Source organism: Mus musculus, chromosome 9 (genome assembly GCF_000001635.26).
Source record: "Mus musculus strain C57BL/6J chromosome 9, GRCm38.p6 C57BL/6J".
Taxonomy (NCBI): Eukaryota; Metazoa; Chordata; class Mammalia; order Rodentia; family Muridae; genus Mus; species Mus musculus.
The window spans coordinates 117330318-117357862 of record NC_000075.6 but is presented as its reverse complement, the minus strand read 5'-3'; the positions used below and the strand labels follow the sequence as shown (position 1 = coordinate 117357862).

The 27545-nt window shown below is 41.8% G+C and overlaps 1 protein-coding gene and 1 long non-coding RNA gene across 2 annotated transcripts in view; one reads left to right on the top strand and one right to left on the bottom strand.

The window, feature by feature from the left end:
• The window catches only part of Rbms3 (RNA binding motif, single stranded interacting protein), a 1057168-nt gene that overhangs the window by 272051 nt on the left and 757572 nt on the right, over nucleotides 1-27545 (top strand). The window contains exon 2 of the mRNA NM_001172121.1: nucleotides 5301-5474. Coding sequence (NP_001165592.1) covers nucleotides 5301-5474 — 174 coding nt within the window. The remainder of the gene's footprint in view (nucleotides 1-5300; nucleotides 5475-27545) is intronic.
• Gm39451 overlaps nucleotides 3979-27545 on the bottom strand; it is a 39903-nt gene continuing 16336 nt past the window's right edge. The window contains exons 2-3 of the long non-coding RNA XR_871331.2: nucleotides 7236-7460; nucleotides 3979-7101 (exon numbers count right to left, since the gene is read on the bottom strand). This is a non-coding gene — a long non-coding RNA (predicted gene, 39451). The remainder of the gene's footprint in view (nucleotides 7102-7235; nucleotides 7461-27545) is intronic.

Below are 27545 nucleotides of genomic sequence, written 5' to 3'. Positions count from 1 at the left end.
TAAGACCTTGAGTTTTAAGTTTCCTAGCTTCCTCCTCCATCATTTGGCTTACCTATGATATATGCCTTATGACCGTGGCTGGTTCCTAATGTTGCTGAAAACAACCCAGCATCACTGTTGTGTTACTATGAAGCATTTGAGGTCGTCCCTAATGCAACATGGGCTGTGTGCATGTGTTGCCTCCTGTGACTCTGTGTCTCTCTCTTCCTCCCTCCACCCCTCTTCTTTTTCCAGTCTCTTTACTCTGTCTTTTAGACAAGGTATCTTATAGCCTAGGTTGGCCTTGAACTCACTATTTAACCCAGAGGATGACCTTGGACCTCAAATGCTTCTGCCTCCACTTCCTGACTGCTCACCACATTCAGTTTATAAGTTCTGGAAATGGAAACTCAGAGCTTCTAGCTTGCTGCACAAGCAGTCTACCAATGGAGCTAAGTCCCCAGCCCCCACACTACTAATTTTCTGAATGTATTCTTCTTCTGCCTCTTTTTGCTAGCACTGACATCGTGGATTGACCCACTGAGGCCTTCTGGAAGCATGCAAGGGGGTTCTTTTGTCTGCAGCTCCTGACCCCTGCCCTGGCAGACGGGGAGGCAGAGCTGCCAGCTCTCGGCTATTCAGAAACCCTTTGTCCAGCCTCTTTGCTCTTTCCTCTGGCTTCCTGCCTTGGGGCTGTCACATGCTCCCCGGCATGGCTCGGAGAAGGTGTGCCAAAGAGAGGAAGGATATGGAGCTCAGATTAGCCTGTTACAGAGCCCAGGGAAGGAGGAGCCGGAGACAACTCAGCCATTCTTTCCTTTTGTCATCGTTGTGGATTTGATTTCTACTGCTTTTGCAACACCACGTGTTTTTCTTTGATTGAAATATAATTAAGAGAGACTAAAGGGCAGAGGGGCTGACTGTTCACTTAGGTGAGTGTTGGCAGTTGCACACATCTATACAGTGATCCCCAAATAAGACAGCAAACATTTCTGTTTCCATGGAAAACTCTTTTTTTTTTTTTTTCTATTCGAAATTCATTTCTCTTAAGGTTTCTCAGCAATCACACTTGGTTTCTCTTTTTTATATACATTCATGGTCTTCTTTTTTCATGAAAATAAATGTTTTTATAAAATACATTCTGATCATACTTTTGCTTTCCATTTCCTCCCAGACCCTTCTCACCCGTCCACCCATCCAACTCCAACCGATCTCTCTCTCTCCCTCTCTCTCTTTAGAAACACAGCAGGCACATTTTAAAACTAAAGGGCACAACACACACACACACTCACATACACAAACAAAACCCATAAAAACACATAATTGGAGAGCATAATAGACAAGAAACACAGCAGTAAGGTAAACTATGCCCAAACAAAGAAACATAAGAAAAAAATATCCAGAATTACCATTGAGTTTGTTCTGTGTTAGCAGTCTACTGCTGAGCTTAGGGCCTGTCCTTAAGTGTGTGTCGTCCACTGAGACTTCATTGGAGAAAATTAACTTTTCCTTGGCAAGCGGTTGTCAGTTGGAGGTAACATCTTGGTTAGGCACGATAGCTTATGGACATATTTTTTTTTTCACTTCAGTCCTTAAATAAATGATATCATATATACTTATTCTGCTGCCCCTATCATCTTTAATTTGTTATGGTTTTAATATTTGCATATATTGGTGTATACCAGGAGTCTGTTTATACTGATAGCTAAAAGGTATTCCATATTGTAAATATACCTCAATTTTAAAAATCTATTCTTTTAATTGTACCTTGATGCAATTTCCAAATTGGAGATATGAATAAACCAATTTTTATTTTTAAATAATATTTTATTTATTTTTTGTGACTGTTAAGCATGTATACAGCATACTTTGATTTTATCTACCCCCTCTCCCACCTTTGATTGCCTCTCAGAATCCCCTAAAATTTCTACCCCTAACTTTATGTCCTTCGTTTCCTTTTTTAATATCCCACTGAGTCCAGTTATTGCTAGCTGTGTTCACATAGGTGTGGGACCAGCCACTGGAGCAGGGGCAGCCTACCAGTGGCCTCAACCCTAAAGATGAACAGTTTTCTCTCCCCTAGTGGCCATTAGCTATCGGTAATTCCTCATCTAGAGGTGGGGCCTTGGGAGCCACACCCCATGCATGCTAATTTGACTGGTTTAGTTGGGTGTAGGTTAGTACAGATAACCTCAGCTGCTGAGCATTGATGAGTGCAGCAGCCACGCCCTATCCAGAAGGCGGTGATTGACAGCACTCATCCATCCCCATCCCCTCCTATTTGTCCCACCACAGCCTGCCCAGAAGGTGGCGCTTCACAGCGCTCACCCCCATTCCCTCCCTCATATTTGTACCTTCTTTCCAACCTCTCTTCCACATTGTTCCTCGAGCGTTCTGGGGATCATGAGGGTTGAACCAGATGTCTTATTTAATGCTAAGCACTCGGTTATTTATTCTTAGCGTCGTGACCACTTATGAATCTCTGCATTAAGTGCTTCCCACTGCAAAAAAGAAGTGTTTCTGACCAAGGTTGAGAGTCAGACAGATCTGTCGAAATAAGCATTAAATATTTAGAAGGCAGTTTGGTGTGGCCACTTAGCAAAATAACAATGATAGCTTCCCCACTCATCATATCCATATGAAATCTTTTTTGTATTCATGTACTTTCTCTTTTCGAAATAACTTGGTGAAATGAAGACCTCTAGTGTTGTTGGCTATTTTACTTTAGTCATCTAGGTCTAGCTAGTATAGACCTGTTATACTGCTCCAGCTTTATTTACATTCTCTTCACGACCAGTGGTTTTTTAGCTCCTCTTGGGAGCCAGTAGCCATCCCAGTATCTTTTGCCTTTAAATCGTTAATAGCAGGATGATCTAGTCAATTTGACCAATGTTTGAAAGTGCTTGTTCTCATTTAAAAGGGATAATATGGGCATTTAGCATTCTATGGAAGATACAAAGATAGGGAGTCAATCGTTTTATAATAGATACTGTTACATAGAACAGACCCAGTAATTACCTTTAAAGTGTCAGTTAGGAAAAAATTAGAAGGGAAAGTTGGTCAAGAGGTATTAATACGTTAAAAAGTTAAAAAAAAAAAAAAAACATGTTTCAGCCAGAAGAAATACAGTAAAGGCATGCTTATAGAAAATCTGGCGCCAACTACATTGTGAAGGGTCTGTCCAAGTTTACAGTGGAAGGTCGTCGCTCCATTCCAGAAGTTCTGTTGTAAACTGATGGACTGATGGGAGCCTTAACCATGGAGAGTGAGAAGGGAGCAGAGAGAGGACAAAACACTTTATGAACCACTAAAAATTTTCAATGGGATTTAATGACCCTGGTCATTGATGTTGGAAATGAGTCAATGTTACGAAGACTTCAAGGCAGTTGCTTTCAAAATGTAGCTGTAATGCTTTTCAAAATTAGTTATGGGAAGATAAAGGTTTAGAGTAAAGCAAATAACCCATTTCTCTCTCTCTCTCTTTTTTTTGCATGATAATTTAAATTTTGGTTTCCTTTGAGTGATCAAGAATTATATATTATATCCAGCAGATAGTTTAAAACTGGAGAATGAAATTTGAGAGAGAAAGAGGAGAGAGAGAGAGAGAGAGAGAGAGAGAGAGAGAGAGAGAGAAATTACACACAATGAGAGACCCAGTTTGAGTGTGAATGTTACAACAGATTGGGAACAGGAGAAAGACCACCACTATGTGCCATGTCAACGGTCAGTGAGAGCGTGGCAGCCATTAGTGAACACAACTGAACTAGGAGAAGTGGACAATCAGATCACAAGCTTCTCTGTACATAAAATGTCAGATTTCTGACTCACGTCAATGTGGAAACAATAGCCATGAATTATAATAAGCAGGAGTCATGGAAGAGTTATCCAGGAAAGCAACTGAGTTCGTGAGGGTGGGGATTTCCTGGGGGCAGGAAGTGAGACTGCAGTGGGGCCCAAGGGAAGTTTAGTGGTAGGACCCATTCTCTCTCTATACTGGGCTTTTCTGTGGATGCTGGAAACCTAATCTCGGGTCCTCCTGCTTGTATGGTAAGCCCTTTATTGACTGAGACAGCTCCCAGTCCCTTGGTAACTACTTCTGATGGTTAATTGTGCCCTTCTTATTGACACTTGACCTCTGTGGACTACACAGGTGGTTATCATGATGATGGGCAGAGGGCATGAAGGAGCATGGACAGCTGGATATGACTGGCCACCTCCACAAGGCTGATTCTGTGGATTAAACTTTTGGATTTTTCTTATTAAAGGAATGAATTGCTCTCCAGGTCTAGCTATCCCAAGATGCTAAGATCTGTCCTCAGAAATGTTGGTAGTCTAGGTGCCTGATATCAGAACCTAGCCCAACAGGAACACGGGATCTTGGATGCAAGTTTCTTTCCCACTGGGTTTACAGAACATAATAGCAATACGATTAGCACATTTTCCCAGTGATTGAGTTGGCAAGCGCCATGGATTTATAAATAGGATTTATTGTGAAAGTCACTGCGCTACTGGGATAAGTGGTTCTCACAATCTGATGATAGAAAGTGTTCTCTGAAAAGAAACTATTATATGCCTGCTAATCTGTGGCCATCCAAAGACAAAGGAGATAACAAGGGAGTTTTGTTTGCAGTATATTCTACCCTATATGTCATTGTGATCAGCCAATTCCGCTTGACATATGGAAAATTAATATTTTACCACGCCTCCATTTTCAGTGACATGGGTGGAACCGGTTGGGGGTCAATTGCTATTTCAAGCCCTGCACTAGGTTGCTAACTTGAGGTGGTACAATGGTGGCCTGCTGGAGTGTGCCAAGACTTTGGCCAGTGTCTCCCCAGGAGAGCAATAGACCCAGAGAACATGAAGGCCACTTAGAGTGGGCACCGACCTGTGTCTCAGTCTGATTGTCATAATAAAATTCTTATTTACCACAGGAGAATAAGGCTAGTGGTGAAGGTCCCAGGTAACCTCTATGCAGAAGGTCATTTGCATAATTAAAGGTAGGGTGTTTATTACCCCCGCCAAAGCATCACTCACTTCTAAAGGATGCACTTGCACGTTGTAGCTATGGGGAATATGGTTTTTGACAAGGTCAGTGTCCTCGATGCTATGCGCTTGTCGATCTAGGCAAAACTGTAATGCAGGGAAGACACGGTCATCTTAATCAGAAGAGAATTTAATGTTTCTTCCCCAGCCAGTGGCTGGTTCCATGGTTAGCTGAGTTGTCTACCCTGTCCATACAGGAGAATGCACGATGCTGTGTGACTGCCTTGCTTTGGACATAATTGTCTTTACATCCGGTCTTTTTTTTTTCTCCACAGTCCAACTCCACAGTGAGAGCCTATCAAAGCAGCAAGTCACGAGTGACCATGAGCCCTGGTTTCAGCTCCCAGTGGAGCAACAGCCAACCTGCCTGGAACACATACTCCTTCCCAAGAGCGAGCTTACACTACCAGTCTCATGCCAGCTATACATACTGCACTGGCCACCCCGTGGTGAGTACCACGTCTCTCTGTATTCGGACACTCGGCACGGTTGTATTTTAAGTTGGTCTTTCTGTGAAATGGATCATTTTCCTAAAACCTACTGCTCTCGAGTAAAACTGGCGAGATGTGGGAATGTCTTCGGCATCTAGATGACAAATGTCTGCCTGGCAGTTGATATTCTATTCCAAGTTATTCGTAGTTGGAGCAGATTAGCATGGTTTTTAGAATGGTGCGTTGGTGAGGTTGGGTGTGTGGCTATTTCTGTTTTATTCTCATCTGGCTTCTTCTTGGCTGTTGATTGTGAATCTTGTTGGTCACTGTTGTGCTAGGGAAGGAAAGCAATGTAAAACTGAGAGAGAAGTTAGAGGATTCTGCACACTGCCACGTTGCTCCACGGTCTTTGGGATTATTTGTACAGATGTAAATGGCCAGAGATATTTACTAGATGCTACTGCCTAGAACTCAGGTTGTCAGTATAAGTGACTTACAGGGCAGGCGGAATAAGCAAACTCATGGAATCTGAAAACCTTCTAGAATAAGGTGACTCTTTTTGCCATTGTGTCTTCCATATGTCATGATCCAACCACTGTACACTAAGGTTTTTGCATTACTGAAAATCACACTGTGATGACTGTTGTCCAGGGAGATCATGTTGATTGTTACAGAGCTGACCACAGGTCTTTGCAGGGCTCTGCACATCTCCTCTGGCTGCTCAGCCCTGGTAGATGCAGGGCCTGCAGCCATTAAACAGTTGGATCTAGACTTCCATACTTGACCACGTGGTTAAAACTTAACAGTTATGAAGCTATAAATTATGTAGGGTTTCTAAGTTAAAGCGATGTGTTGTAAAGATACTGGAAGCAAATTTACTCAAAATGAGAATTGCTATGACTTTGTTCGAAGGCAAGGTGGAAATAACTGATTTAAATCAGAAGGCGCTTTTGACTCAGGATAGACTTCTGGTATCCAGTTGGACATGTGACAGACAATACATGTACTAATAGATGGAAAGTCAACTCTCCTAATAGTGTGCTTATGGTGTTTACACCAAGGCCTGGGTCTGACTCCCCAGCACTCTGCACAGCAGGCATGGCTGTGTACAGCTGTGATTGTAGCTCTTGGAGTGTGGGTGGCAGGTGAGCGAGGAGTCCAAGGTCATTCACAACTACATCTAAGTAAAGATATGTATAGATGATGGCTTAATAAACAAATAAGGATGTGTGCATGAGGGTAGTTTTAGGTACTTTAAATGGCTGAGAAGATGTCTAATAACCATTCTTACTCTCTCTTCCAACATTAGCCGTCAGCATTATTATGTTTATATTTATAATTGTTTACTATTAACATGTTCTACTTTTCTAAAGACTGGGAACATCAGTGCTTATACCTATAAATAATCTTATGGCCTATAAAGAAAGATAAGAAGAAGCAAATGAACAAGAAAACTATTGAGCAGGGTTAAATCCCATGCAGAGACTCTAGATTGTTGTGCTGGAGAGTGAGTGTGGATGCTGCTCTGAGATTAGGTGGTCAGTTAAGTCCATTCTCAAACTCCAAGTGAATGACAGGGTCAGGCATCTGTTTCGATCTCAGGAGAAACAGAAACCCACACAGGAAAACGTTCATGCGAAGGAGCCTAGAGAGAAGAAAATAAAAGGTAGAGTCAGAGAGAAAGCGGGTAGCCATGATGTCTTCTTTGGGGTTAATATTGCTGTGTTGAAATGCCATGACCAAAAACAAGTTGTGGAGAAAAGGGTTTATGTGGCTTACACGTCAACATTATACTCCATTACTGAAATAAGTCAGGGCAGGAACTCAAGCAGGGCAGGAACCTGGAGGCAGGAGCTGATGCAGAGGCCATGGAGGGGTGCTGCTTTCTGGCTTGCTCCAGCAGCTTGTTTATCCTGTTTTCTCATACTGCTCAGGACCACCAGGCTAAGGATGGCACAATCCACAAAGGGATGGATCCTCTCTCATCGATCCTTAAGTCAGATCCTATGGAGACATTTTCCCAATGGAACATTTTCAGATGACTCTAGCTTGTGTCAACTTGACACAAAACTAGTCAGCACACAGAGTAAGCAGCATTTTGTCATCTAGAGGAAGAAGTCTATATTATACCCAACTGTGGTGGAAAAACCACTAAAGTGTTGTTTGTGTGGTTATATATGTAGTGCAGTTATACACAGGTGTGCATATGTATGGAGGTCAGGATGCATTAAGTTGTCTCTCTGCAGGGGCCATCCACCTTGATTGGAAACAGAATTTCTCACTGGCCTCTTTCTTGCCAAGCTAGCTAGGCCGACTGACCAGTGAGGCCCAGAGATCGTCCTGTCTCCACCTCTTCTGTGCTGGGATTAGAATAGAGCCCCACAACACTGGGATTTTCCATGTGTTCTGGGACTGCAGTCAGGTCCTAAGGTTTGCACGGCAAGCACTTTACCCATTAAACCTTCTCTCGGCCTCATTAAAATGTCCCAACCTGAGGAAACAGTTGCTGAGAGTCACCTGAGAGAGCAATGAGAAAGAAAGCAGAGGCAAATAGAGTGCATCCCATGCTTGCACACGTCACCGGGAGACGCAAGTAGCCGTTTATTCTAACCTTGGATCTACTTGATGCTCAAAACATATGCACCTTTCCATAGTCATCATACAATTTGCATATTTCTTAATAAGCATTACTCTGGTAACCACTTCCACATTTCCTAATTAGTTTTTCCCTTAGTCATTCCTTTTCAAACCAAAAGAAGGCAGATCAAAATATAATAAAGGATTTCTATTCATATTCTAATTGACTTTAAGGTCATCTAAAACAGCTGATATTTGTTGCATATTTAGCATTTTCCAAACTTGTTACTATATCATATATACTTTTCCCCTAAAATAGTCCAAGGAGGTAGTTATGATCATTATCATTGTTTTAAAGTTTAGTGTAGTTAAATTCAGAAAAATTAGGTATTTTACCCGAAGTTACACAACTCACAGAATACAACTTAACACAAACATGGACTACCTCGGTTTCCCCAGTTTTCATATTTATCTTATTTCCCAGACTGTCTTCTATCACAGTATCTCATGCCATCATCTCCCCTGAGAATAATGACATATTTGTATTCCAGATGCAGCTTTTTCTAATCATTTCATTTCAATGTGCATGAGACTCCCTTGATGAACATTTGAATTGTAGAATTCCTAATTTTACATCCGTTGGTAGGGTTGAAAAATACACATTAGCCTGTGTTCTAAACTAGCAGGCAAACGAGAGATTGTCCAGCCCCTTTCTGACCCCTTACACCCAGCAACTGTTAGATCACATGAAGAAAAGGAGACGAATAGAAATAACAGATTAGAATATTCTTAGAAGGGAAGTTGAATGTTATGTTTCTGAGTTCAAGGTCACTCTCATGCTCGCTTGATATTCCTCCTTTAAGCCAACAGTTAAACCTTCTTCCCACTTGTCTTCCCAGGCCTGAGCAGATCACATTACACTCTGGACTCTCCTACCCTCACCCACCTCTGCTGTTGAGCATTAGTTAGCTTGTGAGCACTAGTTAGTTCATCGGACCATAAGCCAGTATTTGCTGTGAACCAGTGTTCACTACTGGGAGGTCTTGAGAGCTGGGTTAGGGTGACCCCACTGAAAGACATTGACTATTTCATAATTTTCACTTGAACCCATTTTGCCAGCTGAAATACTAGAGAGATATTTGGGGCTACAGAGACATGAAAATAGATTCCATCGTTTCCGTGGAGCCTAGGAACCACAGAGGTTTTGTGGTCTCAGACCACAGTTCTGCAGTATTATCTGCATGGATTCTCAGAGTTTTCCTTGAGTCATATAATTTAGTGGGGTGACGGTTGCTCTGCCTACCTCACGAAATGCTTGTCTTTGTATAGAACTCTCCAGGCTGATTAAATATTTCCAGTTCTCTAATTTCCTGGGGTTTCGGGAACATCAGCTCACGTGTGTTCAGCCCATATGAGTCAACAGACTTCCTTTTGCTTCTGTTCATGTACTAGCGGGGAATCCTGGTATCCCAGGAATGTCTCCTTAGCAACATGAAGCCGATAGCTTTACTTACATCTCAAAATTTCACTATCCCCAACCTGAGCAAGTATTTTCTCAGAGCTCTTCTCCATCTCACTGTGGTAGTTTCCCGAGACTAAAGAAACCAACCACCACAAATGCAGAGGCTCAAAATACCACGCATGCGTTCTCCAACAGTTCTGAAGGTCAGCTTCTTGAAAGTCTCACTTGACCCAACATCAAGGAGCTAGTCAGGAAGCACTCTCTGAAGAGCCTTCAAGATGCTCTAGGTAAAGGGTTTCTTGCTTTTCTAGTTATGGTGATACATCGCCAGTGCGTGTTGGCTGAGGGGCCGTCTCTGATCATTTAGACTAGCAATACAGCATCTTCAAATCTCTGTCTTCTCATCTTCACCTTGACCTCTCTGTCTGGTATCTGATCTCTCCCACTTCCCACCTAAAGATGTTTGTGGTGACTTTTGAGGGATCACCTGAATAATCTATGGGAGTCTCCCCAAACATAGGTTCCTTTTTTTATATTTTTTATTAGGTATTTTCCTCATTTACATTTCCAATGCTATCCCAAAAGTCCCCCATACCCTCCTCCCACTCCCCTACCCACCCACTCCCACTTTTTGGCCCTGGCATTCCCCTGTACTGGGGCATATAAAGTTTGCAAGTCCAATGGGCCTCTCTTTCCAGTGATGTTTTGATACATATGCAGCTAGAGTCAAGAGCTCCGGGGTACTGGATAGTTCATAATGTTGTTCCACCTATAGGGTTGCAGATCCCTTTAGCTCCTTGGGTACTTTCTCTAGCTCCTCCATTGGGGGCCCTATGATCCATCCAATAGCTGACTGTGAGCATCCACTTATGTGTTTGCTAGGCCCCGGCATAGTCTCACAAGAAACAGCTATATCAGGGTCCTTCAGCAAAATCTTGCTAGTATATGCAATGGTGTCAGCGTTTGGAGGCTGATTATGGGATGGATCCCTGGATATGGCATTCAGATGGCAAAATTCCTTCCGTCTTAGAAAGGAACGATTTGTCACAGTTTATGAATCAGACCAGGGACATCCTGGTTTACTCGGCCTATTATAATCACAGTATCCAGTCATTGAAGGGCTAACTTGTGAGACATTTGTTAGTTGCACTGTTTTCCCTGAAAGTTATAGGTATTATCTTCACTGAAGATAATAGTGAAAGAAAATTGCTGATTGGTTTTAAATGTGCTCAACACAATCTAGGAGAGAGCCTGGATCAGGGATCACCTGGATCAAGTGGCCTGTGGGGGGATTGTCATGGTTGCTAATTGACTCACCTTGGATGTGGGCAGCAACCATTCCTGCGCTTGGCTCTGGAGCATATGAGTGCAGAAGGCCATCAGAGGTGTGCTCATCTGCAGCAAGCAAGGAAATCTGGGGACATCTGGTTTTTCTCTGTTGACTGGGTATCCGTTGGTAGCTTTTCTCTGTTGACCCGGTGTCATATCATGTGACTAGCTTTGGGTTGGTTCCTGCCTCAACTTCCCCTCAATGATGCATTATAACTGGAAGTACAAGCCAAATAAACCCTTCCTTCCCTAGCGAGCTTGGTGTCAGGGTAGATCACAGCTACAGGAAGGAATCCAGGACAGGGAGTTCTTCAGTGATGTGTGGCCTTGCTTACCCTATAGTGCAGGATATCAGATTACATTACAGCTCGCAACTGTAACAAAATTACACTTATAGAGTAGCGACAACATAATTTTATGGTTGGGGAGTCGCCTCAACATGAAGAACTGTACTTAAAAGCTTACAGCATTTGGGTGGAGAACCCGGATACAGTGTTTCCAAATTATGGAAGCTCACAAATAGGCATTAGACTTTTTTCCCTGAAACCCAGTTTTTCTGTTCTAATTTGAGGCAGATGGATGGTAGCTATTTACATAAGAACGCTTCTAACGTAATTTCTAAAATATTCCTTAAATGCTGATTTCCTCATATAGTTATTAATAGTGTCTCCTTTTCTCTCAGAAATATTCAGGTTTAGAAGATATATTGCATAGCCCCCCAATATAGCCCTTTACCATAAACAAACAAACAAGTAAAATCAAAACTCATATCCCTTGCACATAAATCTTCCTGGGGCCCATCTCCTCAAGGTCTAAAGAATGTTCCAGGAGAGCAGCCACAGGGGGAAGGGCCCATGGAATCATTAAGCAGACTCTGGGAACCATGGGGGTTTCCTCTCCGTGTGTGTGTGTGTGTGTGTGTGTGTGGAGAAGAGCTATTGTCACAACCTAGAATGGGGTGATTTAAACTTAAAATAAAAACCTAAAGTTGAGAGAGGTCAGACAATTTTCTTTTTCAAAGTTCTTTTAGGATCCTCAATGGTCATTTTTCCTAAATTTCTGATTTCGTGTCATGGCTCCCTCCTGCCCTGCCCAGCTTCTCCAGAGACCAAGAGATTAAACACATTTGGCTCCCCCTTCCGAGGATTCCGTATTAAAGGCCTTTTCCTCCAACAATTCCTTCTTCACCACTAAACATACGGAGCTGGTCCTAACACGGCCGACATCATTTGGAATGTCCAGCGAACAGCGGTTTAAAAAACATAATTGTGTATTAACCATCGACTAAAAAAAAAGCTAGATACAGGAGCATGGTGCATCTTGATATTTGTCAAGGTGGCTGTAATAACACTGTCTACTCTACAGACTTGCTCCATACTGGGATCCTGCCCAACCAGGAAGTCGTAGCTAAATGTCTTCCTTACAGCTTTCTGAGCCTCGTGGCTTAATTCTGGTGGGCAGAGTCTAGTGAAAAGGTCACCCAGTTGCCAACTGCCAGTGGTTCTCCTGAAAAGCTTGCTTTCTGAACGCCCCCTCAGGACCCTGCTGTTTTGGACCCCCTCACAGCATTGGAGAAAGCCCAAGGCACCTGGAGAGACCACCAGCGCGCTCTCTGCGCAGCGGTCAGTTATGTTTAGCTTTGGAGGCCTCATTTGTGAGTACAAAAGCCGTCAGCTGATTCCATTCTTCAGCTGTGATCCACCCCCAAGTGTTTATATCAAATGATCAAAAGCATAGCAGAATGCTTTGATGTCTTACATTTTATCTTTAAGTATCTACTGTAGATTTTTAGTTTTGTGCATGCTGTGTGTGTGTGTGTGTGTGTGTGTGTGTGTGTGTGTGTGTGCACAAACACATGGGTTGGGGAGAACTTATAGTTCTAATAGGGAATTTTAAATTTATAATGACTTATACTTGATTGATAACAATAACAACAACAACAAAAACCCTCTAAACTCCTATTCCACCTCATTCTTAAAATTATTTGACAATACAATTTACATATTTATGAGTCACTTAACGTATTATTTTTACTATTACTGTTGTTAATAGTTTGGCCTTTTGGTATTTTTGTTTTTGTATTTGTTTTGTTTTGTTTTGTAATTCTGTAGTGTATGTGTGTGTGTGTGTGTGTGTGTGCAGGGCTCACAGAAGCCAGAAGAGGGCATTGAGTCTCAAGGAGCTGGAGGTGCAGGGAACCTGAGCTCTGGTCCTCTGAAAGAACCCTAAGCGATGGTAACCTCTGAGCTCTCTCCAGCCCCAGGAGTTGTGTTTTCTAACCTTCATACTAAAGAAAAGTGATTCAAGCACTGTCCTTACACTATTACACTGAATTTGACTCTGTACTTACTTTTAGTAGTAAGTTCTATATTTTAAATTTTTCTAATTACCATGTTTTCTTTTTAACTTAGAGAACTTTTATATAGGATAGTTCTGGTATTAATGTCTTCCCTCAGCTACAACTTCTCTCTCAGCTGTAGCTTCTCTCAGTTATAGCTTCCCTCAGTTACAGGTTCTTCCTCAGTTACAGATTCTCCCTCAGTTACAGCTTCTCCCTTTTTTATAGCTTCTTCCTCAATTATAGCTTTTCTCTCAGCTACAGCTTCTCTCAGTTATAGCTTCCCTCAGTTACAGGTTCTTCCTCAGTTACAGATTCTCCCTCAGTTACAGCTTCTCCCTTTTTTATAGCTTCTTCCTCAATTATAGCTTTTCTCTCAGCTACAGCTTCTCTCAGTTATAGCTTCCCTCAGTTACAGGTTCTTCCTCAGTTACAGATTCTCCCTCAGTTACAGCTTCTCCCTTTTTTATAGCTTCTTCCTCAATTATAGCTTTTCTCTCAGCTACAGCTTCTCTCAGTTATAGCTTCCCTCAGTTACAGGTTCTTCCTCAGTTACAGATTCTCCCTCAGTTACAGCTTCTCCCTTTTTTATAGCTTCTTCCTCAATTATAGCTTTTCTCTCATCTACAGCTTCTCTCAGTTATAGCTTCCCTCAGTTACAGGTTCTTCCTCAGTTACAGATTCTCCCTCAGTTACAGCTTTTCTGGAAAGTACTTAGTGCTTTGACAGAGAGCCCCCTAAGTTTGTGGAGGAATTTCCTCTAATCATTTGTATATATGATTCAATTCTCCCCAAACCTGTATAGACTCTGCTAAGAAATATGTGTTAGCCTTATTAGGATGCTCTTGTATGTTGTCTGCTTCTTAACTTTGAGTTTTAGTATATAACTTTTTTTCTTGACTATTGCTTACAACTTGTGTTCGTGTGGTATTGCTTAGATTCACTCTTATGGGGAAACTTTGATCTTCTTGTATGTGAACATTTATATCCTGTATCTAGGTTTTTAATGTTTTCTTTTATTATATTGTTAAATAAAAGTCCTCTTATCTCCTTAAACTGCTACATCTTAACCCTTTGCTTTCTTTTCCCCCATTTAATCCAGGAGCTTCTTCAGTTTGTATTCAGTTTTGTCTCTTTCTTTGGTGTATTGGTTAGTTTCACTAACTGTTTATAACTGCATTACTATAACAACACATCGATATCCTAGACAAACAAGCTTATAAAGAAAAACATTTTATTTATCACACAAATCTAGATGTTTCAGATCAAGTGGTACCTTAGGTACCTGATAAGAAAACTAGCCAGCAATTGTATTGAGAACTAAAACAAGATGCTTACAACATAGGTCAGGAAACAAAGGGGCGGGGGATTTTCTAGTCATCTTCAAGCTATGCTCCTCATGCTATAGAAACCTCCTACTAGGCCCTGCCTCTAAACTGTTCTACTGCGGTGGTATCACCATTGTGGATACCGTGTCTGTCTTCGACACACTTATCTTGGTGAGACTCACCCACATCAGTCACAGTAGCTCACTCCTCGTTCACACAATCCACACCATCTCACAATACAAAATGCACACGGTCCACCACCAGGTGTCCCGAAATACTAACTGTTCCAGTATCACCCAGAAGTCAGAAACCCACCGTCTCCTCCAGGATTCATGGTGATTCAGAATCCTGGGTCCCTTAAAACTCAGAAAGAAAGTTGTATTCTTCCAGATGCAGCAACAGGGTGGGCTCAGGTAAAGTAGTCCTGTTTGGTAAGGTTTGAACTGGCTGACAGTGGTAATAGATTGGCCTGAGGCAGTCTGATGGCAGGAGAACAAATGCTAAGGCCTCCAGCTCCACACCTACCATCCAAGACACAGTGTGGTGGAAAGTGGGCTTCCAAGGGCTTGGCAGTCCATGTATATGGCTTTGCTATTTTGTAGCCTATACATCTATTCTCTTGGCCATGATTTGCCTGGTGCCTATAGCTTTCTTTGGCCACCATTGCACATTCTTGGCACCTCTACTTTTCCTGAGTCCTAAATGCAGCTTTACTAACACACTTTCATTATGTATCACACAGTAAATACTGCTTGCAGGAATTCTGACCACATAGAATATTGCCAGACTACCCGGGCTTTCCTTTGAAATCTTGGCAGAAACTGTCATGACTCCATATCTAATTAATTCTGCATACTTACCCAGCTATCATTACTGTGACGATTTCAGGTTTTGTATTAGTGTAAGTTGTATCCACATCCGGGTTTCCTTGGACCGTGGACATAAAAGCTTTAGAGAGCTTTCCTGGCAGATCTTGGGAAAATGAAGCCTAAGGCAGGTCTGGGATTCTTCTGGGATAGTTTTTCCCCAGAAAATTCTTTGAAAACATTTTGATTTTAGGGGCTTTGCATATTTCTGAAATGTCCTCAACACATTTTTTCTTTTTTAAAAAATGTATTCATTTGTTAGTTTGTTTATTCAGTGTGTGTGTGTGTGTGTGTGTGTGTGTGTGTGTGTGTCCACAGGGGCCAGAAGATGGTGACCAATCCCCTGGAACTAGAGTTACAGATGGTTGTGAGCAGCCATGTAGGTGCTGAAAGTTAAACCTACATCCTCTAGAAGAGTAGCAAATGTTCTTAACCATTGAGCCCTCTCTCTGGCCCCCTCAAAACTTCTTATTTAATTCATGTGGACTCCTTTTCTCAGTGCCAATCACTTTAACAGATTTTTGTCCTTGGAGGATGTTAACTTTTCAAGTATCCCAGCTCTCCTCCCCATTTTCCCGACGATCACTGTAAATCCGGCTAAACGTAGCCACTAACACCATGCTTTGCTTCTTTGAATTGTTCTTCACCAAAAAATACTAGTCAATCAGCTATAAGCTCACCACCCCACAAAGTATCAGGGCAAGGAAAAAAGGCATTAAAATTCTTGATATTCGTGTGAAGGTATACGCTATTCTGCAGTTCCCAAGGATGGGACAGGAGGCCTGTTTGTTTGCATCTGAGGCCTCATTGGCATCACTTGGTTGCCCACTTTCCATCATCATCAGTCCACTAGCCTTACCTCCTGAAGGTGCTGGGATCACAGGCACACAACACCATGCTCGGGGCAGAGAAAAGTGGTAGGAATTACACACTAAAACCTAATTCCTGCTTATATCACAATATTTAAAACTAAGCTTGTATCAGCTGCAATATTTGGCCATATGGCTTGCTTGTCGATTCTTATTTGTACACGGCTCAAGGAGAAGGCATTGAGTGTTCCTATCTTAAGATCTTCCCCTTATTTTGCATAATCCTTCAGGGGCTAAGACTTGCCTTGCAAAAGAATGTTTGCTTCCAGCCTATGCTTTCGCAGCTATGTGTACTCCAGAGCCTCCCTAGAGTGTGTGAGTCCCAGCCATGACCCCTGAGCTCTTTTCAGCCTTGAATAAGGCATGTCTCCAGGCAGAATGCATACATTGGGTGCATACTCTATTCCTCACTAAGAGCAACGATGAAGACAGGAAGGGGAAATAATAAGTGGAACATAATAAGAGTCCATATATTCATGTTTCATGAAACTGTTCCAAAAGAGTATGTGGGGATAGATGGATACCTGATGGGTCTAAAGTGCTTCTCCAGGGATAAATGTGAGCAAGCCTTTGGGACATTGGGACATGGGACATGGGAAGCTGTAATAATGCTCCCACAATACATGGGACTACAGAACTGAATTGGATGGGTAGCGGATACGAGATGGATACTCAGACACAAGCAAAGTCAGAGAATGTCTCAACGTCAAGTTCCTCCCTCCTAAAAGTGGGAAAACACAGCTCTCTACATGAGGTCCTTCTGTAAAATTCATTGGTACGCTAAAGGCTGCTCAGCACAGGGTTATCCCCTGCAAGCCACCTAGTAGGTGCATATTACACTGATATTAAAACTTGGGTCATCAAAGAAGTTCTGGTACCACTTGGGGCATCGTCTCTCTCCTGAGATTGCTTTCCCATAGTTTGGAGTCCTGGCATTTCATCCCCCTTGGGTACCACCCAGCCACTGTCACCTTCCTGCAGCATCCGGTTACTTCTTCAGTGCCTGGCTTGGATGGATGTAATTCGGAATCTATTTAAGGTGTTGGGAAACATGTTGAAGCTTCTACCCAGCATGGCCAGCTTTCCTGCCTCAGGGGCCTGTGCTTCCTGGAACTCTGTGATAGCTCCTCCTCCTCCTCTATCCCAACTCTGACAGTCTGTTCTGCATTTGGCTGTTTGGTTGATTAATTGACTAGTTAAGCACTGGTAGCTTGGTCACTAGCTAGTCAGTTAGATAGTTGGTTGGTTTGCTAGTCTTTTGAGGAAGGGTCTTAACTGAGGCTCAAACTGGGCTGCATAGCCAGGGATGACTAATGCTAATCCTCTTGCCCCCGTTTCTCAAGGACTACAGCCATAGGACACCCACTGAGCTATTTCTCAAGGGGATAATAAACACCATCATTTAAAAATTAATCTTAGCATTGGGCTGAATAGGTAGCTCACTGAGTCAAGGTGCTAGTCACTGAGCCTGATGATATTCAAATTGTGCTATAACATCCACATGCACATTGCAACGTGAGTGTACACACACACACACACACACACACACACACACACACACACACACTCAACTTAAAATGTATTAATCTAAGCAAATAGCCCACTAAAAATAGGTCAATTTGAATTATTAACCATATAGAAATGCACTATTTTCTGGGATTTTTAGATGACTGCTTAGAATCTTGTTAAGATTCGTGATGACAATGGGGGTGAGATGAAATTCTCTTTATAACAAGGAATCCAACACATGAGAAGAATTAAAAGACGAAGGGAAAGGGCAACAGCACTGTTACAGAAGGCACGGATGGAGAAGGATTCTGGCTCATCATCCCTACTGTGCTAGATGCTGGGGCTGTCAACAATGACCTTTAGCAGTATTCTGTGACCTCTGCGGGTGACACGGCAGACACGGTCATATTAAAACGAGCGTGTGAAGTGAACAATGGCCTCACATGCTTGCACGCTGATCATTCCCCTTTGAGAAGCATCATGGTTTTTAAGCTTAACATGTTGTTGATCAGCCTCTTAACCCTTTTTTGGGGGGTGGGGGGAAGGCAAATGTTATTGATATATATCAATAATAAAAAAATAATGAAAATAATGTATAATTATTCTAAAGTTAGACATCTTTAAATCTTAATTCAGTGTTCCTTCTTGCTTTATTTGTGGGGAGGTATTTGACAGACACTGATGAGGAACCACGAATAGTACTGAAGATACTCGGTATTTGGTTAACCGAGACAATCACTCAGGACAGGTAGCACATACAGGACAGACAAGGAGACAGTTAATACCCACAGTGAGATGGAGCAGAGAAGAAGTGTACCAGACCTCTCATTTAGTATGTAATTTAAGACATTAAAGTTATATATTTGGAGCCTGGGGAGATAGATGGTTCAGTCAATGAAGTATGTACTTTGCAAGCCTAAGGACCTGTGTTCAATCCCCAGAGCTACATGTAAACATGTATCATGTACAGATACATGTTTACAGGCCTAGTACTGGGTATGTGGATTGTCCCTAGGGCTCACTGGGATGATTGACTATTTGTTATTAATATAGTTAATTTATATAAGTAGGTTGCTATCACTATTTACAATTATTTTTAGTTAAACTTTTTTCTTTATGCTTGACATTTTATACAATAATATATTCCCATTTCTCCTTTAGTCCTACCATATCCTCCCGAGCACACCCCCTCTTCCCAACTGCGTGCCTATTTTTATAACTCACTAAGTCCAGATAGTGCTGCCCATGTGTGCATGGATATGAGGTCAGCCACTGGCGCATGGAAACCTACCAGTGTTTACATCCTCAATGAAGAATAATTGTTGCTGCCCCAGAAAGTATCCACGGCCAATAACTCTTCTATACAAGGTAGGAGATCATTTGCATCGCCAATGCCAGGATTTTGATTGCCCCGACCTTGGTGGAAAGAAAGAGTCTGAGGATGGCATGCTGCAACATGTTGCCTTTGGGATGGGATGTGACTGCTGCAGCATGATTGAAATGGAAATTTCTGGTTTCTTTGGAGACTCAGTTGTGTCCTATATGATGTTTTTCTGGAAACTGTCTCATGAGAGGATGTTTTTCTTGCTGAAGCAGACATGTCGGAGAATGTTTTGTTGAGAACAGACATGTAATGTTTTTCTAGAAGCAGCCTGGAAAAAAGGCATGTGATGTTTTGCTAGAGTGATTGCTTGAGAGAACAAGCAATGTTTGGAAAGGACATAAATATAGCCCAACAGACAGTGGATGATGCTGTGTGGTATTGGTTTGCCTTGTCACTCTATGCTGATCATTGCTGGACTTTGCTGACACTGGGCTTTGCTGATTTGCCTTGCCACTTTTTTGGTGGTCATCATTTGTTGTGACTTCATAGAGAGAAATGCACCAAAGAACTTCTGGTGGTGTTCTGGCAGCTTTTTGGCACTTCCAAGAACTTGGGCCAATTGACAGAGCCTTGTGGTTTCTTCTGGATCGAACTTCCCTTGCTGATTCGAAAATGGTGTTTGCAAGTGGAACAAGCTACCTGTGTTGATTTCTGTGAACTAAACTGCTGACATTCTGATGATGCAGATTAGATTCACTCCAAAGAACTATTTCTAAACAGGTCCACACCCTCCTTTGCCCTATTAACCTTTCCTTTCTACTATCTCTGGTGGGTGGTAGGCTAGAAGGGAGGTTAAATCATTTAAGCACACTTATTAAAGTAGGTTTTAAAAAATAAAAACCTACACAGGGCCACACAACAGCTGTGGGTACCTGCAGAAAACCCACACAAGGTGATTAGATAATGACATTTGAACAGATGTGCACGAGGCAAATATATTTTCCTGCCTGTGTAGGTTTTTGAGACAGAGCTCACTGTGTTATCTAGATCAGCTAAGGAGCCCAAACTAGCTTTGAATTTGCAGTCCTACTACCATAGCTTCTGGAATGCTGAGTTCACAGATGTGTGCCTCTGTGCCAAGATTTGTGGTATACTTTGATGAGTAATGTTTGTAAAAGTTGTACAAGGTTAATCAATTCTTATTTACTTATTTTAAAATCATCGCTATTGTGTGTTTGCACATGATGTGTGTGTGTGTGTGTGTGTGTGTGTGTGTGTGTGTGTTTGTGTGTGTGTGGGGAGAGAGAGAGAGAGAGAGAGAGAGAGAGAGAGAGAGAGAGAGAGCAGAGAACAGCTTTGGAGTTGGTTCTTTCCTTCAACCGATGGGTTCTAAGGATTTTCAGTCTTCTGCTCCAGGCACGTGTCGCTGCTGAGCCACCTCACCAACCCACTATTCTTATTTTGTGTGAGAATAGGCAAAGCTTTGTGTTATTTGAAAAGTTGTTTTTATTACAAATACTATGTTTCTTTTTTCCCCTTGTTCTACTTATGGATAATCAGAGTAAAGAACCCAACCGATCTACCTTTCATTGACAATCCACCTTTAGCTGTTCTTCACTGATACTGGTACTGGTATGTGAGGGGTGACTTAGTGGTGTCATACGTTTGGGGAGGCATATTGGTTCATCTTTTCTCCTGTCCCCAGTGGTCTAGTGGTCTCTGGGGAGCAACAATGCCATATTCACTCAAGTCCTTTAAGATCTCAGATTACATAAGGACCAACCAGACCAAGAAATCTGTTGTCCCAAAAATGCTGTTCCTAAAAGCTATTCCTAAAAGCTCCCCATCAAGAGGCCAGGGCAAGAGCTCAGTAGATGGCAAACCCTTTAACACCCCTGCCCTTGGGTTTGAGCTCAGTAGATGGAGTGCCCTCTAACACACCTGCCCTTGGGTTTGTGCTCAGTAGATGGTATACCCTCTAACATGCCTGCCCTTGAGTTTGAGCTCAGTAGATGGCATGCCCTCTAACTTGTGCCTGCCTTTGGGTTTGATCTTTAGCATCCACAGCCCCAGTGTGGTATCTCACACTGTAATCATAACCCTCAGAAGATGGAAGCAGGAGAATCAGAAATTCAAGCTCTTCTTCAGCTACATAGCAAGTTGAAAGCCAAATGGGCTACATTAGACCATGCCTCAAAACACCTTGTTCTCTTGCTGTAAATGCACTATATGATCTCTTTTTTATTTTGGCATAAACTCTAATAATATGCTTTTATGTTGAAAGAGTTAATTGTCCCCTTTATTAGGCCTCATTGAGACTGTATCCAATCATCTTTTGCTCTTACAATTATATTTATGTGTATATATGTATATGTGCATATATAATACCTGTATATGAATATACCCCACCATACTTGTGAAACTTCCTTAAGATTTTTTTGAGAAAAGTAGAACTGCTCTAACCGATGGTGTCTTCAGACTTAATCTTGTGTGTGTTGTGTGTATACATATGTATGGGTGTATATGCATGCAAAAGTATATAAATACTCCCCCATTGCTTTCCCACCTTATACATTGAGTCCAAGTCCCACTTGTGCCCAGATTATTAACTAGCCAGATTATTCCACTAGACCCCTGTTTCCTTCCACATCTGTCTGTAATTTTGAGATTGCAAGCCACCCACCAGGTCTATTTAACCTTTCTATGGGTGCTAAGGATTCAAACTATGGTCTTCACAGTTGAAAAGCATCTCTCTCTGAGCCATCTTGTTAACCCTTCATTGAAATCTTCTACTGAGATACTGATTTGTCCCTGGTGTCACCTGGAAGGCTGAACTGGCCCTGGTATACTCAGGATGTGCTGACCGCTCCAGCCTATCTTAGACTCTACCACGCAATCCTACATTTTGCTATTTTGGGTAAACATTCTATTCTATTATTTTCTTAAGGCTTCATTTATTTTTATGTGCATGAGTGTGTGGCCTACATGTATGTGCATTATGTGCATAATGCCTGCTGGAGCCAGAAGAAGATATTGGATCCTCTGGAAGTACCCTTAGAAATGGTTTGAGCTGCCATGTGGGTGCCAGGAATCAAACCCAGAGAGGTCCTCTGCAAGAGCAATGGACTCTTCATGGCTAAGCCATCTCTCCAGGCCAACTGTTGTATTTCTTCCAATGCTGGATAGATCAAATTTTACTTTACAGATCTATCCACCATTGGATACCTCCTTTTACCCAATAAGAGGCATAATACTCCTGCTTTGCTAGAAAACTAATATATGTCTCCCTCTCAATTTGGCATAAAATAACATGGTTTTATGGGGAAATATTTTAACCTATCTTTCTGAGGACCATTCCTGGCTTCCATTGACCTTTGTTTTTATACCAATGGGCTGTGTGTGCCCCTGGGTGAAGATAAGGTGCTATTAGAAAGCAGAGTGACAGAGAGATGCTTGTCATGTTCTAAAACTGTATTTTTTTTATCATAAAGGCACTAGAATTAAGCCCTTGCCATTTGAAAATTGGCAATCTAGAGAGTATTTACACTTTGCCTTTAAAAAGAATCATAAATGAGTTTTTTTTAATTAAAGATAAAAAGGGTTGTGACCTGACATCTTTTAGATAGTGTGCTTTAAAATATGATTTAAAAAATAATGCTTCCACCAGTGTTTCCTTGTCTTACCTATTATATATTTATGAAAAATTTAAGTCAATAGATGTCAGATTAAATAAACTGTAATGGAGTTCTTAGAAATTTATTACTGTCAATATTTCAAATGTCTTTCATAGATTCGAGTTCCTAATCTCTTGTCAATGCAGTAAGTTTCATTAATGACAGAAGGTTACAATATAAATAGAACCCTAAAAACTGCAGAATTCAGACCAGAGCACGTGGGTATCTGAAGTTTCCCGGTAATGTAATTGTAAAATATTTCATAAAAATTCAAACCTTGATGCTTGCCTGTTTTCCATCTCTTTGGTGTGGCATATTAACAGACTCGGTGCTCCTCTGTCTGGTCTGGGTGCCTGCAGGAGGTATTCTCAGAGAAGAACATTTTTCAGATCTCTTGGTTCAAATGGCCCCAAGTAATGAGCCTTCTTGAAGGAATCTGCTACAAGACCAAGAATGTCTATTCAAAACCATCTAAGTAAAATGCTCTTTTAGCTAGCCAACTGTTTGCTCCATTGACATTTAGCATGTATTATATAGCATATATCTTATTAATACATTATAACCTGCTGCTGCTTTTTAAAAGGAGACAACGAGGCTCTGAAATTCCTGGAATTGTGCTTATAATTGTGCCTAAGGATGAGGCAGCAACATCTTCAGGGCTTCTAAATTACTTATTAAGATAGTTCAGAGTCTAATAAGGATGGCTTTGGAATTTATTCATTAAAGAACATAGCACAGGGGCTGCAGATATCAACTGCAAAGGAATTTTATTGCAAGCATGAGAACCTGAATTCAATCCCCACACCCACATACCCACACACCCAGAGCCCAGAGAGAGAGAGAGAGAGAAACACACACACACACACACACACACACAGAGAGAGAGAGAGAGAGAGAGAGCAAGCACAGTTTTGTAAAGCAATCCCTTTCAGGTATAGAGACCTGTGTTGTTTAAAGAAATAATTTTTGATGACTGGCCAAGACTTTGTAAGATCAAAGCAACCCCAGCTTGAAGGTGGGGCAGGGGCTGTTTAGTGGCTGCACTCTGGGCCCTGACAACAGCCTTGCCTTTCTGCTAAGGTAGCGCTTAGAGATTTACCTTGTAGTAACATTGCCTTGGAGTGGTGCTCAACACCGCTCTCCATGGCCATTAACATTTATGGCACAATTCATTTAGGATTTTATGAGTCCTTCATATTCCCTTTATGAACCCAAACAAGAAATGTCAGTGCTGGGAATGGAAAATGCTATGCACAAAAATCCCTTTGATTTCTTTTTTCATATATATTAATATTCACTAAACTTCTAAAACCCAGGATAGTAGGGTCTTGACTCTCAAGCACTCTGTACACCTTGGAGGCCACTGAGCACCCTCCAATGGACTTTCCTATCCTAGCTGCTACTGTCTTCATTGATGTGCTTTGGCAGAATAATTTAGGCACAAAGACTTGATATGCTATGACACATAATGACACCAATGGGGTTGATTTGCTACTTAACCCATCCAAATTCTATATTAATTTTGGACCCACAACATACCAGTGAGTTTTCTAAGTCTTGGAATGAATGTCCTCGAGTGAGGCTGTTGCTGGAACAAACCACCCAACGCCCAGAGGCTATCTAAAAATGAAGAGGAGGAGGAGGAAGAGGAGGAGGAGGGGAGAAGGTAAAAGAAGAAAGGAAGGAAGGAAGGAAGGAAGAGAGAGAGAGAAAGAAAAGAAAGAAAGAAAGAAAGAAAGAAAGAAAGAAAGAAAGAAAGAAAGAAAGAAAGAAAGAAAAGGAAGGAAGGAAGAAGGAAAGAAAAGAAAGAAATAAGAGAAAAAAGAAAACCTTATTTCCTATTCATGTGAAATCTATTCTGTTTGGAAGGTTTTCTGAATAATGAATAAGCTCCTGGTTTCATTGTGTATCCACTCTAAGAACCCACCCCTCTCATCTGCAAACAGGAGAGGAGGGAAAAGAGGATGGATGTCCTATCCATGAAGAGGTCTCTGTGGATCTAGCCTTGGAATAGTGCATATCACAGATACCACATTGCATTTCTAGAACTCAGCTTGTAGTTATGTTTACTGCAAAGGATGCTGGGAAATGCAGTAAAAAGCGATACAAGTTTCACAAGTACAAAGCTGATTTCTCTCCACAGTGCTCCTATATCAGACAAGACAGACGGCTTTCCTACTTGTATGAAGATGCTGTTTTGGTATAGCCAGATAGATATTCAAAGAGACGCATGGATGAGAGTGGTGGTGATGGAAATTCTGAACAGAAACAATGTAAGCAAATGGTCCTTGTGTGAGTTACAGGTGGGAGGGAGCTCCAGCATGGATCATGGGAGGAAGGATTGCAGGAAGAAGAAATTTATCTCTCAAGGGTCAACCATGCAAAGACCCAGAGAACTTTCTAGATATAAAACTAATACCAGGTAACACATAGGCTCAGCATGCTCCCAGGGCTGAAAGGAGACACTGTGAGCTCCAGCTGACAGACCATGTCCAGAAGAGGAACGGATGAGTAGAGAAAGAAACTTGGGTATTAAGGACAGCCAGAGAGCCTTCCTGGTGCTGCCAGTTCTGCGTGCGAAGATTTGCACTTAGAATCTTGGATATGGCATCTCACTTGGTCTTTTTCATAAGTCGCAAAATACATGCTACAATTTTTCCTCTTAGAGTCCAGAAGGTTAAGGAAGTTTTAAGTTCTTCAAGGTCTTGTCACTGATGAAGTAGCTGCCTCAACCTCTTCCAGGTCGAGGTGACAGGCACAGAGTAGTGCATCAAACCAAGGCATGTCAAACAGTGTCTTTTCATTTTTAAAGTCTGGAGTGAACATGCTTTTCTCTTCCTTTAAGACATTTGTCGCACATTTCATGTCAATTACGAACTACTGTTGCTGGATAAGGAAGGTTGTGAAATGTAATATAACCCATTTCGGATGCTGTCTTAGTTGCTCTCCTGTGCTGTGAGGAAGTACCCAAGAATGGTAACTTAAGGAATGGGTTACTGGGGCTCACAGCACCAGGGTACAGTCCATCAGAGAGGGAAGGAGCTGGTGGGAGGAGGGGGGCCGTGGTGGCAAGTGCTTGAATCACTGGTCACATGGCATCTGCAGTGAGGATGCGGAGAGATGATCGATGACCACTAGCTCGGCATTCAGGCTGCTTTTTCTTTCTGAGTCAGTCTAGGATGCGTGCTAGGACGTGCTCGCTCAACATTCAGGCTGCTTTCTCTTTCCCAGTCAGTCTAGGAGGTGTGGTAATGACTTCTTGAATGGCTCTTCCCACTTCAGTTACCCTAATCAAGGTTCACCCCTTACAAGCATGACCAGAAGGAACCTAATCTAGACTACCACTCTAGGATGTCCCTGGAGACCTGTCTATTTCTCAATGCTAGACACTGTCAAATTGACAGGCTTATTAACTATCACATATAGAAAATCTCCTTCCAAAATGCTGAGCAGCCCCAGTCTAGATTTAACTAAGGAATAGTCACTACAGTTGGTGTACCTTAATCCTTTTAAAATACTGTCTAGCTTTCTGCTTGTTCTCAGTGCCCCCAAATCATTACCATGCTTATTTTGTTGGCAGCTAACTTTTCTAAGTTCAGTCAATTGATTGGCAGTTTATTTGGAAACGTAGATGAAGGCACGAAGTCACAACCTGTATGTATTCATTTCGAAGTACCAACCACGGGAAGCTCTCATCCAACCAGGGACACTCTAGATGTCACTTTTGAACTCTAGACAGAAAAATCATTGTGTATGCATTAAGGTGGCACTCATCCATTGCTTCATTTTCCATACCAATGGGGACTTCCTGGAGGACCAGGCCCATTACAAAATGTTGTTCTATGAGATGAGCTGTCTACATTGGAAGCTTCTGTGGTTAAACCTCAAAATAACTCAATGACATGTCTATCTCGGTACGGGAAATCTTCACTCTGTAAATGTATGAAAAACTCAGAACATTTAAAAATAATACTTTTTTTCCCTTTAAAGATAAAAGGAATATTCTGGAAGGGTTTTTCCCAGGAAAACTTAGGCACAAATCAAACTCTGTTCTAGTTGGTGTCTCATTTGCTGTGAGAAAGCAGTGGCCAAAAAACATGGGAGAGGAGAGACTTTACTTGGCCTACAGGTTTCAGTCCATCGTAGGGCAAAGCCAGGGCAGGAATTCAAGAGAGAAACTAAAGAGGAGGCCACGGAGGAATGATGCCCACTTGGCTTGTGCCCCATGGCTTGCTACTTGCTCGGCTTGCTTTCTTACAGCACCCCGAGCAACTGCCAGCGGATGGCACAACTCACAGTAGATTGGGCCCTCCCCCATCAATCATTAATCAATTAAAAGTCCCACAGACTTGTCCACAGGCCAATCTGTTGGAAGCAAGTCCATAACTGAGGACTACTCTAGTTTGTGCCAATTTGAAGAAAACAAATACTCCAAGAGTAGGTTTTGTTATTATTGTTGTTTGGTTGGTTTTGTTTTGTTTTGTTTTTTAAAGAAAATTAAAAAGTTTTAGATGAAGTAACTTTTACTCACCATGCATCTTCTCAATTTCCCCATTTCAGTCATATTATAAGTATGACATGGTGCAATGACCACATAATGTGGGGCTCAAGGACTTAAATTTGTGTCTCAGTTTTGGTAACTGATTTGTTTGATAATGCTGGGAGAAAAATCATGCATAAAACTTGGCCTGTTTTTCATCTCTCTGAAAATTATAACAGATGAAATATTTAATAAATACTTAATGCTTTATTAATGGAAACCTGCTAACATGATTGAAATTGAACTGTTGTAATTGAATCTAGAGCCCATCAA